The sequence below is a fragment of the Peromyscus californicus genome, unplaced genomic scaffold (genome assembly GCF_007827085.1).
Source record: "Peromyscus californicus insignis strain IS unplaced genomic scaffold, ASM782708v3 Scaffold_21__1_contigs__length_65335640, whole genome shotgun sequence".
NCBI classification, from domain to species: domain Eukaryota; kingdom Metazoa; phylum Chordata; class Mammalia; order Rodentia; family Cricetidae; genus Peromyscus; species Peromyscus californicus.
The window spans coordinates 13,313,183-13,330,892 of record NW_026294514.1 but is presented as its reverse complement, the minus strand read 5'-3'; the positions used below and the strand labels follow the sequence as shown (position 1 = coordinate 13,330,892).

General features: G+C 48.5%; 1 protein-coding gene and 1 pseudogene across 1 annotated transcript in view; one reads left to right on the top strand and one right to left on the bottom strand.

Annotated features, from left to right (window-relative positions):
- Window positions 1-17,710, bottom strand: part of Kiaa2012 (KIAA2012 ortholog) — a 114,709-nt gene that overhangs the window by 8,779 nt on the left and 88,220 nt on the right. The window contains 2 exon segments of the mRNA XM_052749551.1: window positions 423-588; window positions 2,657-2,747. Of these exon segments, the coding sequence (XP_052605511.1) occupies window positions 423-588; window positions 2,657-2,747 (257 nt within the window).
- Window positions 5,311-6,961, top strand: LOC128117567 (60S ribosomal protein L27-like; annotated as a pseudogene).

The window sequence follows — 17,710 nt, the reverse complement described above, 5'->3', positions numbered from 1 at the left end:
ACAATTTTCGTGTTTGTTAGTGCGGCCACTGTTGACCAACGGACTGGACTCAGAGCCGGCTTTATATTCACGGCTACATCGTGTGCTGCCTTTGAGAAGACCCCAGGCAGGTAGCAAGAACCTTGCCAGCCTTTCCCTTCCCCTGTGGATGGTGACAACATGGAGGTTCCCTCTAAAAGAGGTTGGCAGAGTGGGGCCATGGTCATCCACTTTGTAGGGTTTGGCAATGGGGCCCTTGTCCTTCAGGAAGATGCAGCCTAGTGCGGGGTGCAGGGCCTGGTGAGCAGACGTCACTGGACCTCGGCCCCTACTGCCCCTTTAGTGAGGTGCTGTATCTATGAAGCAACCTTCAGAAGTCTACACGGAGCCTTGCAGGGGTCCAGGCAGGGTTTCCGGACCAGATTCTTCATTCTCACACTCACGTGACTGATGGCAGCTGAGGATTGCTGGTTAGACAATTTTGCTTCCATTTTCTTATTTTTTTTCCTTGGAGGAAGAGATGCAGTCTCAGAACCCAGCTTCTCTGGGGATGCAGGCTCACGTTCTAGCAGTCCTCTGTGCAGGCGGTACACATCATAATCTCTGTCCCTTTGGAAAGAGCAAGCCAGCAGACCAATTTAATGGCCAGAAATTTTTTTTTTTTTTTTTTTTCGAGACAGGGTTTCTCTGTGTAGCTTTGCGCCTTTCCTGGAACTCGCTTTGGAGACCAGGCTGGCCTCGAACTCACAGAGATCCGCCTGGCTCTGCCTCCCAAGTGCTGGGATTAAAGGCGTGCGCCACCACCGCCCGGCCATTGGCCAGAAATTTAAATGGGAGGGAAGAGAGGAAGTGAGCAGATGTCACAGAACAACTGTGATCGGCTGTGGGGATATCTGACACACTCAGGCAACTTTCTCCTCACGTTCCTGCTTAAGCGAGATTAGGAAGGGTGCTCTTCACTTTTGGGGTTTCCTTCAGGTAAGCCCTAAAACAGACAACTGGAGAAACAGTTGGCGGCTTTTCATTGCATATTTACACCTTTAACTGAGGGCTGGTTTGGAGGTTCTGTCAGGAAACCACAACTAAGGGGACCCTGGGCCAAAGAAAGACAGGCCCGCCTCTAGGGAAGTGTGTCCTCTTCAGAGGGGCCAGCAGCTTTGGGAGGGACACCTGTGGAGCAGTGAGGGAGGAAGGAGACACACACCCAGCCGGTCAGATTGGCTGCATCAACCCTGGTGATCCATCAGTGGGGTGACAGGTAGCAGTGGATCACCCTCATGGATAGAATTACACAACTGTAATGTCTTCTCTCAAAGGCTTAGCTGGGAGAGGAAAATGGCCTTTAAGAAAGATGACCTCAAAAACACGCAATTGTCCCCTTCATTCCTTTGCTTCTCTGAGTTTTATTCTTAACTGGATTCAGCCACTACGAGGTCATTGTGTGCCCAGTCTGGAGTGTTCTGGAGTGGTGGGCGCCGCTGACTTATGCCTGCGGGTGGCAAGAACAGCAGCCGCAGGGCCGTGTGCCCGCTGGGTGCTGGGTCTCGTCTGGGTCTTTTTTCTTTTCAGGTAAATCGATATATTTACTGTGGTGTGCTAGCCCAGGGCCTTACTGTGGAAACCTGAGAAATATTTGTCGAATGAGGTAAATGGAATTTCCTGTAAATACACGAGTCTTTAAGTCCTTCAGTGACACTCTATAAAAACTCACAGAAGTCTGCTTTAGGACGGTGCTAGGAAAACCTCGGTTTCCCCAAGGAGCAAGGCAGCTGCACAGGAGCACCTCAGGCCTGACTGGATGGCTGTTTTTTCCTTCCACATTTAGGAATCTGTGCTAAATCCCAATTTTGGTCACAATAACTGTAACGGATTTTGTGGAGTGTTCTATGCTTTTTTAAAACTGTCCTCTTGATGAAAAAAAGAATTCTCTTTGATTATTTCATTGGTTTTGGCTAGGGGAGGGGAGTTGTAATAACCTGTTTAAAATATGTTGTGGGAAAAGGGATAAAGACAAAACAACACAAAAAGTCTTTAGTGACTTCCTCAATCATAGAGGCTTCTTTCTGTTGCTTCTGGTTCATCACACAACTTTTTTGGCCCAAGAGTTTATACTGCTGATCTCTATTCACCCCAGGCTCATGGAACCCACAATCAGGTTAGTTCCAGCTGGTAGCAGAGAAGTCTACAGCAGAGCCCACAGCCTAAGGAGACTGAGGCGAAGGTCTGGACCAGGCTGCCTGGGCTGCTGGCCAGTGAGCTCATAGTAAGCACATAGGAAGGTGTTCCTGTGTTGGCAGGGATGAGAAGAAGCCATGAAGGTGGCCGGCCATCTTCACTCTGCCCAGAGTTAACGAACCTGGAGGAACCAGGATGAACTGATTGTCCCCAGCCTTCCAGGGTCTCTGTAAACGTCAGGTGCACAGACACACCAGAAAGCTGCTTCAGGTGGCTCAGGTTCACGCTTCCCCACCTAACCTGGAGTACTTGGATTAAGTAGCTCACTCATCAATGTGTAACCTACCCAGGGGCTGCTGCTTTTAATCCCAGCTGCCAGCATGTTATCGCATGAATCTCAGAAACAAACAAACAAACAAACAAACACCCAGAAAGTAAATTAATGAAAACAAACCCCTGATGGATGCAGAGAAGCCATCACGGCTACAAGCTGCACACTTACGTGCTTTTCACGGTGTCAGCCTCGGAGGTCTGATGGTGCTCAGCCGCAGGAGTCCTGAGGGGGTCAAGGGTCACGTTCCTTGGCTCTGGGTCTGTGAAAATAAGAGTATCTTCCATCAGCAAACGACCCAGGCAGTTTTCCCAGGAGGAAATCGGGCAAGTGAAATGTCTACTGGTGCGTCGTGAGCAGTGTTGATGAGAGCAATAATCCTGTAGAGGGACCAGTGCCGGCCTGTGGCAAGTGACATTAAAATGACTAAAATATCCTTCAGGAAAGTGGTAGGACAGTCCGTGTCTAGAACCAGAAAACTGTTTTAGCCTTGATCAGGACTCTCACCTGGGTATTTATCACAAGGTTACAATTCAAAAGAACAAATAAGCTTTTGTAACAACTTGCTTGTTTTATTTGTTGGTAATGTAGATTAGAGAGGATTCAACAAAGAAGACTTGGGAAGCGCCGTATCCGTGACTGTGGAACTTAAACCTATAGGGAAGGTTTATGTAGTTCAGAGGGAGAGCTTGTTTCTTGTGTGCAAGCCTCAGGACCACTAAAAAGGTTAATGAGTAGGAAAGGAAAGAAAGATAGAAAGAAAATTCTGGCTAAAAAGAGAAATACTCAAAGTATGGAAAGGATTTATGGTATAAAAACAAGAAGAGCCAGAGACTATAGGAAAAGTGATATGATTAAAGTCTGGAGGAGGCGGAAGGATCACCTCACCTTCCAGGCTAGCCGAGGTTAATATTCAGACCCCGTCTCAAAAATCAAACAACAGTCACAAAAATCTAGATGGCTAAGGATTGGAAGAGAAAATAGACAAGGAATATTATGTTAGAGTAGAATATTTATGTATGTTTCAATTTTCTTCTTAAAACCCTCGTGTGGGGGGCTGGAGAGATGGCTCAGAGAGTAAAAGCATTAGCTGCTTTTCTAGAAGACCCAGGTTCGATTCCCAAGCACCCACATGGTGGCTCACAACTATCTTTAGCTCCAATCCCCGGGGATCTGACTTCCTAGAGCACCGGGCACACATGTGGTGCACATATACACATGCAGGCGAAACATTGATACACATAAAATAAATAAAAAAACATGAGTGAAGCTCCCCTCTGCTGGGCTGTGGTGGCGCACACCTTTGATCCCAGCATTAGGGAGGTAGAGGCAGGCTGTGTGAGTTCAAGGCCAGCCTGGTCTACAAAGCTAATTCCAGGACAGACAAGGATTTGCAGAGAAACCCTGTCTTGAAAAACAAAACAAAACAACAACAAAAAAAAAAAAAGAAAAGAAAAGAAAAACACCAATGTGCTTATAACAGTAGAAAGCAAATTGTTTTAAACAGTGTCATCTTTATGAGGGAGGTTTATGCACATTCCCCTGACAACCTTCAAATACCATGGTCAGGCATTACCCACTGTTCAGTTGGTCGTGCTCCCCTACACCCAGGGCTTCTTGGTACCTCGGGTTCCCCTTTTCCTTTCTCATGCATTCACGTGATAATGACTCTCACACATGGACCTCCCTCCGGGCGTGGGAAAAGGACTGTTAGTGTACAGTGTGGCGGCTGAGGAACGCACCTGAGAATTTCTTTTACTTTGTATAAGTGACATTAGCGGGGAGTAGGAGATGATTACAGTATCTATGGTATCTCCATGACAAGAGGACCCCTGTGAAGATTTATTTCTTCAACATGGTGGCTCGGGGTGGGGGGTGGAGAGTGGGGGAAACTCATTGAAGGCACGTTCTGCCCTGAACAATTTTTTTCCAACTTGGGTGCAGGGATTGAGAAGACCACCAGAGGGCGAAATTGTACTGTCCAGAAGCGGAGGCTTAACCTGGCAGTTAACCCCACCTTTTGAGATCGGGGCATGTGAGCCAGTGAAGGGGGACGTCTTCCCCTTAGTAAAATCACCTGAGAGCATAACTCTGCAGAGCGTAGAATAAGATCTTGCGTACTCATTACCCACGGACTTCCCAGTTAGCCTTGTGAGAGCTGAGTAGCGTCACATATTAGATTCACGTTTTCCCAATGAAGAAATGAAGTATTTGGTCATGTGAGAATCACAGCTTCATGAAAGAAAAGAAGTAGGGACACGTGGAAGAGCCAGCAGTATCATGCATCAAGAGAGCAAGCCAGGGAAGCCTAATTTGACAACAATTAGCCCACTCTTGAGGGAACACTGAGCCTTTCATGAGAGTGGTGTCCTGGGAATAAAATCAACTTTGGTTTGGTTTCAGAGACAGGGTCTCACTATGTAGCCCAGGCTTGCCCAGACCTTAGTCTCCCTGCCTCAACTTTCCCAGTGCAGGGTTGCAGGCATGTGTTAGCCCATCAGATGGAACTTTTACAATTGCCTTGAATGGATAGATTAATTTAGGGACGGTTGTCATCTCTTTTCCTTTTTTCCAGAAAGAATCTTGCTAGGTCACCCAGGCTGGTCCCAAGTGTCACACACCCTGTTTGGGACTGTCACCTTTATGATAATGGTTTCTCCTATCTGTGAACACTATACCCAGGTTATAGAGATTATATCTACCCATGTCTATTTTTCTTTAATTGAAATGAAATCATATATTATCTTAAAATTATACTTTCCCATATTTAAGTCCACAAGTTAATAATTAGTAATGAGACTTTAAAAATTAGAGTGAGTTCCAGGACAGCCAGAGCTACACACAGAAACTCTGTCTCGAAACAGAACAAAGATCAGATTACGAGCGGAAGCATCCCTCTTTCCTTTTTGCTCGGTACAGGCTGCTTGCTGTCGAAGCGGGCAAGTTCATGAAACCGGGGGAAACGGCGCTGGTCCTGGCTGGACGCTACTCTGGACACAAAGTCTTCATTGTGAAGAACACTGATGATGATGGCACATCTCCCTTGTAGTCATGTTCTGGTGGCTGGAGTTGACTGCTATCCCCCCAAAATGACAGCTGCCGAGGGTGAGAAGAAAAATGCCAACAGGACTTCCTTTGTGAAAGTTTACAACCACAGTCACCTCGTGCCCACAGAGTACTCTGTGGCTATCCCTTTGGACAAAACTGTTGTCAAGAAGGACATCTTTAGAGACCCAGCTCTGACATGCAAGGCCAGGAGGGAGGCCAAGGTCAAGTTTGAGGGACTATACAAGACAGGGAAGAACAAATGTTTTTTTTTTTCCAGAAGCTTCGATTTTAGGTATATTTTTGTTTCCATAATTAAAAATTTAAAAAGAACGAAAGAAAAGAATTAGATCGCTGTAGGGGACTGCTGGGAAACCAGCTCATTGAAAACTGATGCATAAAGGGAATGACTGACCAATTATCCTGCCTTCCTATGTAAACTGCACACTGGATAATTAAAAGTAGCACATGGGGAATAGTCCTCTTTGTTGGAGTTTCCCAACTAGTAATTGAGGAAGCTGGATGGTGGCACACGCCTCTGATCCCAGCACTAGGGTGGCAAAGACATGCAGATCTCTGTGAGTTCAAGGCCAGCCTGGTCTACAGATTGAGTTCCAGGGCACCTAGGGCTACACAGAGAAACCCCGTCTTGAAAAACCAAAACAACAACAACAAAACTAGTAATTGAGGGAGGCTTGATAGAATTCCATGCAGTACCGTGATTTTGCCAGCTCCACTCCTGAGGGATCTTTAGCTACTGACATGGGCAAGAGACAAGAACACTCTGTGTCCTGAGAGACACAGAACTGGCCTTGCCAAAAGGAAGGATGAAACCTGAGCCTGATTAAGTCCCTAGACCCAAGGAGCGAGTAACAGGAAACAGGAAAGCCGGGACACAAGAAACCACAACAGGAGGACATGGTTAGCAAAATCAACACCACGGGAGACTCGGCAGGACACAGTGACCCAACTTTCTGAGTATAGACTAAAAGAGGGGAAGGAAAGAAATAGAATGGAACCTGTCATTTAAATGGCACGTGAAGGCCATATCAGCTAATTATAATCAACTCAAACAATTACAACCGTACAACAACAAGAACTTGAAAACTATGAAAGCATGGTCAACCATATTAAAGAATTCTTTGGATTCTTAGGTGTGATAAGGTCTTAGATGCTTTTCTGCAGCTGGGATGAAATGTCATGGCCAAAAGCAACTTGGGGAGAAAGGGGTTTATTGGGCCAGTAAGCAGCACCCTCCATGGCCTCTCCGTCAGCTCCGGCCTCCAGGATCCTGCCCTGCTTGAGTTCCTGTCCTCACTGTCTTCAGTGATGAATAGCAACATGGAAGTGTAAACTGAATAAACTCTTTTCTCCCCAATTTGCTTTTTGGTCACAGTGTTTCCTTGCAGTGATAGAAACCTTAAGACACCCATCCTGGCGACACACACCAGTAATCCCAGATCTTGGGAAGTAGAGGCAGGAGACAAGGCTATCCTCTACTATATAGTGAGTTCCAAGCTGGCCTGGGCAACGTGAGACCCTGTCTCAAAGAATAAAGCAAAACAAAAAACAATAATAAAGAAAAATAATTTCATTTGCCTTTTGTGTCTTGAAAGACTATGTAACTGATTTGTAAAATCTGTATTTAGTAATCAGTCCTTTTGTTTGTTTTTGGTGGCTTGTCTGCTGTGGCTTGGATCGTAAATGCCTCTCCTGGGTTATGTGCTAAAGGCTCGGCCACCAACCTGGGCTGATATTAGGAGGCAGTGGTACCTTTAAGGGATGGGCCTCGAGGAAGAACGGTTATCTGGAGTGTGCCTTTGGAGTAGATATTGGGACCCCAGTTCCTTCTTTTCTCTCTTCACTTCCTGACCACACCATGCGGTTTGCTCTGCTTCATGCTCTCTGCCATGATGCTCTGCCTTCTGCAGCCCCAAAGCAACAGGAGACATGTGACCGGGGTCTGAACCCTCTGTGACCCTGAACCAAACCAAAGCTTCTACATTGTCTCAGTGACGAAAAGCTGACAAAGAAATCAGCACAGTCCTTCTGTGTGAAGGACATCATCTGGGAGTAATGACAGAGTCACATGCTCCTTCCGGTCTGCTTACCCCTCTTTTCCTTGTAGTGCCCGCGAGGGCGGCTAGCATGCTGGCAGAAGCAGGGATGGAGGGCGTCTGTATCCCAGTCCCCTCTAGAGAGATGCTGCTAAAGCTTCACTCAGGTGTAATGCTTGACAGCCATGGTAGGGCTTCCATCTATGTCCTTATGGGGACCAGGAAGTCTCTTCCAGTCTTCTGTTCCTGCTTTGACTTTTATTTTAGATAGGTTCTCACTATCTTGCCCAGACTGGCCTTGGATTCTTGGGCTAAAGTGATCCTCCAGTCTCACTTCCTAAGTAGCCACTGCAGCTACCTGATAATTTTAAACCAAATAAACAAACAAACAACCTTCTCCCTTTGTACAGATATTGAAATGACTTAAAAACTTTTATTTATCCTAATTTTTTAAAAGATTATGTATGTATGTATGTATGTATGTATGTATGTATGTATGTATGTATACAGTGTTCTGCCTGCATAGATGCCTGTATGCCAGAGAGGGCACCAGATCTCATTACAGATGGTTGTGAGCCACCATGTGAGTGTGGGAATTGAACTCAGGACCTTTGGAAGAGTAGCCAGTGCTCTTAACCTCTGAGCCATCTCTCCAGCCCTATTTATTTCTTATTATTTTATATACATATTTATTTGTTTTTGTGGAGCTGCACATGAGTTGGACAAGCACCCCACCACTGAGCTACACCCCCAGCCTGGCTTTCCCCTTTACTGTGGATAAGAACCACATAAACAGACTTTCAGACATTGGCCATTTTGAATTTCTGTGATAAACTGAGTTCAGTCACTGAGTATTGTTATTGTTATTTATTTGTTTATTTACAATTTAAGTGTAAGGATTCAATTAGCTATTGTCTTAGGAATTTCACATTTTTTTGGGGGGGGTTTCAAGACAGGGTTTCTCTGTGTAGCTTTGCATCTTTCCTGGAACTTGCTTTGTAGACCAGGCTAGGCTCCAACTCACAGAGATCCACCTGCCTCTGCCTCCCAAGTGCTGGGATTAAAGGCGGAATTTCACATTTTTGATCATTAAGACTGGCCGGCCTTCCTTCCCCTCCTGATTTTGAGATAGTGTTTTGCTATATAGCCCAGGTTAGCCCTGAACTTGGTGATCCTCCTGCCTCAGTCTCTCACGTGGTGAGATTATACACACACACCATCATGTCCCGTGGTTTTCTTTTCTTATGCTATCTTTATCTCCAGTTTCAGCTGCTCTCTGTTTTGACAAATTTAGGTTCTATGTGAGAAATGAGTGCTCTTTTCTAGAGGGTGAAGGAGTTTTCACACTCAAAGGCAACATCTGTGTTCTGGGGACACTTTTGGTTTCCACACAGGGCTGAGTGCGAGTGTGCAGGAAGCAGCCTAAGGCGGCTATCGAGAATGAGGAAACCTTTTCCAGAAGGAAAGGGAAAGCTGTAGAGCGTGTGTCGTTCATCTAGGTGCTAAAGGTAGACTCTTCTGAGCCCAGGTGGCAGGACCTAGCTGTGAAGGTCCCACAGGGAGCAACTGGGACCAAGGAGCCCGGGGACCTTCATGAGGCTGCTCCTGCATGATGCCACCTTCCAACTCGCAAGTCAGAGTCCCACCCTGGCTCCCAAGTTCACACTTCCCACCTTCACAGAAATTCCTGCTCCCCACAGCCTCTCTCGCCACGGCAGGGCTGGCCATCATGACTTCACCCTCACCCCACCTGCCAGCCTCTCCCACCGTGGCAGGGCTGGCCACCACGGCTGGCTCTCATTCCTTCTCTGCTGTTTGCTTCTGGAGTCCAGAGCCGTGCCCAGGAAATCCCTGGAACTGAACTCGATGCCACAAGCTCCGGAGACCTTGGTTTTACTAATTAGTAAGGACCATCCAACTCTCTTGCCTTGATGGCCTCAGATCCCTTAACCTGAAATGGAAAAGAATTGCCAAGGATTCTAAACAGCCTCCAAGATTCATGCTGGGTTTAAAACAAAACAAAACAAAATGCTGCAGTGTGTGTGTGTGTGTGTGTGTGTGTGTGTGTGTGTGTGTGTGTGTGTGTGTGCCTGTGTGAGCCTGTGTGAACGTGTCTGTACATACATGTGTGTGTTTCTCTGTCACTCTTTCCTGTTCAGAACATGTAAGAGTCAAGAGCCCTGTGGAAACCCCGCCAGTCAGAATCTGTGTGCTAACAATAAAATAACACCTAAAGAAACCTAGCTTTGCATCTCAGCTCTTTCCCTTTCTAGCTGGAGAGTGCCCAACAGTCTCACTCCTCTCCCCTGTGAAGCGGGCACAACGTAAGTGAGATATTATACTTAGGGCGAGGCTAAAACAGGATGGATATCCACAAAACCTCCAACACGCCCCCAATTACTTCTCTTTTCTCAACTCTTCCAGTGAAGGGTGGCAAAGAAAACGTGGGTGAACTTGAAAGTCTGAATTGTCCCCGTGGTGCCCATTCGGGGGTTTATCTGCTCCTCCCATTTGCCCCAGGCTCCTTGGTCCACCCGCATGGACTCCGCGGGCAGTCCCAGCGTGGAGCCGCCTCCCATGCTACTCCGAGAGGAAAAGAAAAGAGTCGGTGATGGGACCCGGCAGAGAGCCGGCCTGCCGGGAGACCCCTGCCTGGGGTCTTTAAGTCCCCACAGGGAGCTCTTCTGTTTATCAGGAGCTCTTCTTTTTGTCAGCAACTGTGGCCTTGCACTCCGGGGCCAGCTGCTGCACCGGAGTGCTGGGTCCGTCTGTCTTTTGGCCCCTCTCCTGACAACCCATGCCGTTTTGTTTTTCAAAGGAAAAAAAAAAAAAATCCTGCAGGGGTGGGGGAGGGGGGGTCTGAGCACGGGGGTGGGGGTGGGGAAGGGGGAGGGGCTTGAGATTTAGTTCATTGGTAGAGCACTTGCCTAGCAAGTTCAAGACCTTGAGTTCCGTCCCCAGGACCCAAACAAACAACAACCCCAAGAATCTCATGATTCAAATTTGTGTGTGTGTCTTTACATCCCTATTTCTTCTCTCCTTTCTGCTCTCTCCCCTTCTGCCCAAGAGCACCTGACTCACAAACCCTCCTTTGATAACTTATCAACCGGAATCAGTCCACAGACTGAGGCTGGGGGGGGGGGGGGGCAGTCAGGCCTTGGGCCTCTCCATTGCCCAGTTGTGACCAAGGTCATGTTACCCTACCTCTCCGCCTTCATTTTCTTATCTGACACACAGGGGTGGGCAGAGAGCAAGACGCTCTGGAGAAGATGTTCTTCCTGGTGCTGCACGTAGTGAACAGGAACTGCCCTTCGTCTGCCTTCTGAGGGCGTTACAGGGTCAGTCATTGTCCTTCCTTCATGGCAGGTGTCACCTCCTCCAGGAAGCCCTCAGTTATGATTTGCATCTAAAATGTCCTCCTTGGCTGGCCAGCCTGTAGGGCCGCTGGGAGGAAGTAGGAGGTCTTGGGAAGTTAGGCTACTGGTGGCGTGGGGCATTCTGGGACACTGGCTCCTTTCTCTCTCCCTTGGCTTCCCAGCTACTGGCTGTGAGCAGCTCTGCCCTGCTGCGTCCTCTCTGCCACAGTGCTCTCTGCCCTGTACAGCTCCAAAGCAGCAGGGCCACGGGAGCCACAGGGCCACGGGAGCCACAGGGCCACGGGAGCCACAGGGCCACGTGGGCCACAGGGCAGGGCCACGTGAGCATGGACAGAACCCAAAGGCAACCATCCTCTTTCTAAGTCGCCCTTCCCTTCCGTTTGGTTGTAGTCATGGAGAGCCGACTCACGCCTTTCCTGACCGGTCCACGGCTGTCTATCGCTGTGCTCTCTCAGGTCCACGGCTGTCTATCGCTGTGCTCTCTCAGGTCCACGGCTGTCTATCGCTGTGCTCTCTCAGGTCCTGTTGGGACCATCGCCTTACACGTCTTTTCTCCTCCAACCAAAACTAGAGCTACCACAGGAGAAATGGCTTCCCCAACTAGAGAATGCAGAACTTAGCCAGGGATTAGAAAAGCGCTCCTTAAGTGACCAAAAGGTCCATTCCCTCCCCCCCCCCACCCCTACCCCATTCATGTAGTTGGTGGTTAAGGATGTGGAAAGGCCTGGCTGGTGGCTGAACCAGAGACGCTCTCATTGGTACCGCTAAAGGTTTTACTGTTCTAAGACCATTACATCACCAAAACCGAGGCTGAGTGATTAGCAAACCAACTCGGTTATTTCAGTGAGGGGGCTGAGGGGTCACCTGTGTGTTGTAGAACAACCTTTTTAAGGTGTGTTACTTTTGTTTATGTTGCATTTGTTTAACTCTGTGAAGCTGTGTTACTGTGCCTGTGTGAAACACCTGCTGGTCTAATAACGAACTGAACTCCCAATAGTGAGGCAGGAGAGAGAAATAGGCGGGGCTGGAAGGAAGAGAGAGTATATAAAAGGAGAAATCTGGGAGGAAGAAGAGCGAGCCAGAGAAGGAGGAGGACTCCAGGGTCAATCACCCAGCCACACAGCAAGTCACGGAGTAAGAGTAAGATTTACAGAAGTAAGAGAACAGGAAAAGCCCAGAGGCAAAAGGTAGGTGGGATAAGTTAAGGAAAGCTGGCAAGAAACAAGTCAAGCTAAGGCCGGGCATTCATAAGTAAGAATAAGCCTCCGTGTGTGATTTATTTGGAAGCTGGGTGGCAGAATCCCCCCAAAGAGCAAAAGAGTAAAAACAAACAAAACCTTGTGTTGACGGAAGAGGCCCTGGGCTCACAGGATTGCTTACTGCCTCTGGGGCCCGTGGCAATCCCCTACCCACAGAGGCCTGGGGGGAGCAGAGCCTTAGGTGGCACATGGTGCAGCTGGCAGGCTGGCTTTCCCTGCCAGCAGCTGCAGTGGAAGGAGCCTGGTCCTGGCTCAGCTGCTGCTCATAACTGCTGGAGCAACGGTGTGAGAGGGATAGGCGCTCAGTACTACACAGGCCAGCCATCTTGGTTTGTGGGACGGGAACAGAAGCCCAGAGAGGTGATGCACCCTGCCTTCAATATTGGCCTTAAATTTATTCTTTGTGTCTTTCATATCATGCACCCTGATCCCAACCATCTTCTATCCCCTCCCACCCGCCCTCTGCCTCTGCAACTCCTCCCCCCAATAAAACAAAAAAATTTAAAAAAGGAAGAAAGGGAAAATCTCATCAGGAAGCTGCAGTGTGAGTCCCACAAATAAACCCCTTTATTTATATATTTTTACATGTGAGTGTTCATCGCAAAGAATCGTTGGTTTGGATCAAGGCCCCTGGTCTCTGCTGCACCCTGGGCCCTCACGGGGACTCCTCCTGGACATCCGATTGCTGCCCTGTGTCGTGGAGATCCGGCAGCCCTGAGTCTGCAGGACTGATCCCTTCCACACCTGTGCTCCCGCCGATCACAGATAGGGTGGATGTTGGGGTGGGTCAGCACTTAACCCTGGTTCTGGGCCTGGGTAGTTGCAGGGTTGGTCAACCTGCCAGCTCTCCCCTGTCGTCACCACCAGGGGGAGCTCTCCAGCATTGCCCTGACTAGTTCACCCCTTGCAGCTGTGAGTAACGAGTGGGAATGCCCCCACCTTTTGAATTTGAAACTCAGTGTCCTCAGTGAGTCGATGCCAATGTTTATCAGATACGAGTGTGTGTGTGTTCATGTTTGTGCATGTTCAGGAGCATATGCACCTATGTCTATGTGTGATTGAGTACTGAGGATTGAGCCTACATCCTCGTGTTTGGCAAGCACTCTGTCACATTACATTCCAATCCTCTGCAATAGGTGCGTCTATTAGTTTAACTGTGTTTCTTTCTTTCTTTCTTTCTTTTTTTCTGTTTTGGTTTTTCGAGACAGGGTTTCTCTCTGTAGTTTTGGTGCCTGTCCTGGATCTCACTCTGTAGACCAGGCTGGCCTCGAACTCACAGAGATCCGCCTGCCTCTGCCTCCCGAGTGCTGGGATTAAAGGCATGCGCCACCACCGCCGCCCGGCCCGTGTTTCGCTTTTTATTCTGAGCCAAGGTCTTATGAAGTTACCCAGGTAGAATTCGTATTTGCAATCTTCCTTCCTTATTCTTTCCCAAGTAGCTGGGATGACAGGCCTGTGTCACTAGCCTTGGCCACCCAGAGTCATGTTAAAACAAAGGTTGGTTTCAGGTGAGAGCTCAGAATCTGCATCTCTAACAAGTTCTCAAGTTCTACCTAGAAAAGGCCTAGGCAGGTGGTCCTCAGAAATGTCTGGTCTAGACCTTGTGGATGCCTATGATATCCTGAGGGCAGTCACCTCAGGTTAACAGAGCCAGTCTATTGTGGGGACCCACAGAAGTTCCTTAGTGAGACCTTACTCAAAGTCAGATAATCTGAGCTTGCTTTACCCAGCAGGGCTGCATAATGGGATGATTTGGTGAAGGGTGTGGTTTCCAGGTGTTTGGAAGGGTCTACACTTGACTGTACATGTGCTTTGATCTTGAGAGGGGGGGGTCTTTTGCCCCGCCCCTTGGCAGTGTATAAAAAACCATTTGGACTAAACCTCGAGGTGACTGGGTATTGACCCAGGACCCTCCCGAAGCTATCCTGTGCCTCCATCTTTCTTATCTCCTCCCATCTTTCTATCTCATTCCTCTCTCATCCCCGCAAGAATCCTTAGACAGGTCAGAGCCGGACTCCAACAGACTCTCACAGTCTATTTAGAAGATGACAGGCCAGTATCACCCATCCCCGGGGCTACAGTGCTCCCCACCCAGATGGCTGCTTCTTTGACTATGATGATGTGTGTGCTGGCTGGTGGCCATGGCTTCTTTGAGTCCCCAAGTTGTAGGTTTTTTTTTTTTTTTTTGGTTTTTCGAGACAGGGTTTCTCTGTGTAGCTTTGCACCTTTCCTGGAACTCAGTTGGTAGCCCAGGCTGGCCTCGAACTCACAGAGATCCGCCTGGCTCTGCCTCCCGAGTGCTGGGATTAAAGGAGTGCGCCACCACCGCCCGGCTTCCAAGTTGTAGGTTTATGGAGTTCATTATTCCTGCAGGTGCCGTTTCTCTGTAGGGAAGTTCGTGGAGCCCAAAGCTGAACTCTCTGCTGTAAGCTCCTGAGGGCATCCTGAAAACTCAGTTCATTCATTCATATGACCCATTATTCACTCACTTGTGGGGTGTCCACGAGGTCTCAGCCTTGTCTTCAAGCACACACACAAGACATGGGGCCATGAAGTGGCACCTAGTGGCTATCCACGCTGTGTGTGAAACTGAGTCAGACTTGGGGTCTCCCAAGGAGGCGGAGGCATCAGGTGACTTGGAGTGTAATGAGAAGCAGACAGCCTGGGATGCTTCCTAAGAAAGGGCTTGTCCTCAAAGTAGAAAGCTCGGCTCCCCCAGGCAGCTCGCTAGGGTCAGAGTGGAAACCACACAGCCAGATCCTCACAATTCACAAATGCATTCAACATTTCTTTCTCGCCCTTTGCGGCCACAAAGACCAGTGGAGGAAGCAGGGGATATCGGAGCCCCTCTTAGGCCAGCCACAGAGTGGGCAGCTGGGGCCTGCTGTTTGTGGTGGAGAGAGAAAACTGGACTGAGCTCGAGAGCTGGCGTCAGAGGAAGTGTGACAGTGTGAGTCTATGAGGCAGGAGCATGGCAGCATCCCCAGGACAGAAACGAACGCATCTGACGAGCAGTGGGCCTGCCTGCTTCTGCTTGTGGGGAGCAGCGCCCCCTTGTGTTTAGCTTGGTTCAGCCTGCAAGACCCCGGCTTTACCAGAAGCTGCGTGGGTCCGGGGTCCGGGGGGTCGGGGGTCGGGGGTCCGGAGGATGGGTGTTGGTGTTTACTACAAGAGAAACCCTGACTAAGACAGGGGACTTGCCGCAGAGCCTGTCAGCTTGAGCTGGATCCCTGGACCCCACGTGGTGGAAGGAACGAACCGACTCCTGCCGCTTGTCCTCTGACCTGGACGTGTGCCACGTCTCCCCCCAGTAAATAAACAAATAGCAAAAGTTCTAAAAGGCAGCGGTGCACCCAACACTGACCCTCCGTTCCTGTCCTGCGGAGTGAGGGGAGCGCCGGGTCAGCACTGTGTGTATAAGGGTAACCTCACAGAGGACCAGTTTCTGTCCTGCACCGAGAGGGAACCGGGGGCTCTGGACAGCCTCGTGTGGTGGAGCCTCCCTGCCCCTGGCCTGCCGGCCACCTGCCGCTTTGGCTGTGTTTTCACGGCAGAGATGAGTGAGCTTTCCTTTGTTAGAACAGCAGGACAATGATCACACACCCCTCTTTTTCTATTATTATTTGATGTGTATAAGTATTTTGCCTGCATGTATGTCTGTGCACCCGGTGTGTTCCTGGGGCCTGCGGGGGGCAGGGCAGAGGAAGGCACTGAATTCCCTCGAACTGGAGTTACAGATGGTTGTGAGCCACCATGTGGTTGCTGGGAATTGAACCCAGACACTCTGGAAGAGCAGCCAGTGCTCTTAACCACAGAGCCATGTCTCCAGCCCGACACAGTCCTTTTGATAAAGTGGCAGGCCCTGGGCTATCTTTCTGAATGGAATAGTGGAAATAGCTTGTTTTCTTTCTTTTTTTTTTTTTAGATTTATTTATTTATTGTACAGTATATAATCTGGCTGCATATACTCCTGCATGCATGAAGAGGGCACCAGATCTCATTACAGATGGTTGTGAGCCACCATGTGGTTGCTGGGAATTGAACTCAGGATCTCTGTAAGAGCAGCCAGTGCTCTTAACCACTGAGCCATCTCTCCAGCCCCAAATAGCTTGTTTTCTGAGGTCCCCCCCCCTTCATTACTGTTCTAGGCTGCTCCTTCGTGACTTCACGTACTTCATGCAGGGTTACAGAGCTCTTGTCAGTCTGTTCTGTCTTCAGGCAAGGTTAGGGAGGTGATAAAGGCTTTGCCTAGTGTGTGTGACAGCAGCCTGAGTTTGCTGTCCAGCATAAATCTTAAAGCATTCTGCCACATTTCAAGGGATGTTTTGTTCCTTGAGACGGAGTCTCTCACTATGTAGACCAGGCTAGCCATATGGCCATATGCCTGCGTGCTGGGATTATAGGCAGGCACTACTACATTGGCCCTCAGGGAGTGATGTTGTGGCATCCGTACAGAAGGCACTGGCTGCCTCATTCATCTCCGGATGACCGCCCTTGTCGGGACATCGGCTAAAGGACTAAGGCAGAGATGAATCGAGTCTCCAAGACCAAGTGTCCTGATACGGACACTGGCTTGGAAAGTAGGTTTCATGTTAGAAAGGCTCTCTTGATAAGATATTAATACACATTATGACTAATAATAATTAAAGGTTTTCTTTTCTGTTTGTTCTTAAATAGGTTCCCGGGGCATGGTGGCATAGGCTGGTAATTTCAGCGTTTGGGAGGTAGAAGTTTGGGAGGTAGAAGTAGTAGCCGCAACAGGAGTTCAAAGTCATCCTTAGCTGCATAGTGAGTTTGAAGCCAGCCTAGGTTTCAAAAACATTATATATATATATATATATATATAAAGTTGCTAATAATACCCTTGAGGACCGTCTGGGATAGGTACTCATCTAAAACTATCTACTCAACTCTTTTTTTTTTTTTTTAAATCACAACCACCCCAGGGGATAAACACCATTCCTTCCCCCACTTTCTAGACGAAGGAAGAAGACGTCCAGAGACATTCAGCAATATTCTCAAGGCCACACAGCTAGTAAGTGGTAGAGCTTGGATTTGAACCCAGGAAGGAAGACTCCATAATCAGTTCTTCATCGCAGTGATGTCGGGACTTTAAGAAGGATTTTTGGTGGAGAACTAAATGTGCCCATCAAAGAGCAAGTGCTCCAGTGGTTGAGAGTAATGAAATCCTCATGTGGGCTCCTGACAGGATGCCAATTATGGCTATATAATCAAGGTTTTGACAAAACAGGATGGGGCCTGGAGAGAGAACTCGGTGGTTAACAGTGTTTGCTGTTTTGTGGAGGATCTGAATTTGATTCCCATCTTGAACAGCTCAGACCTGCTCGAAATTCCAACTCTAGGGGGAATCTGATGCCTCTTGGCTTTCCATGGGTACCTGCATTCACACGCATATATCCAACAGATGTACACATGAATATACATAGTTAAAATAAGACTTAAAAAGTGGACTGATAGCTAACTGTC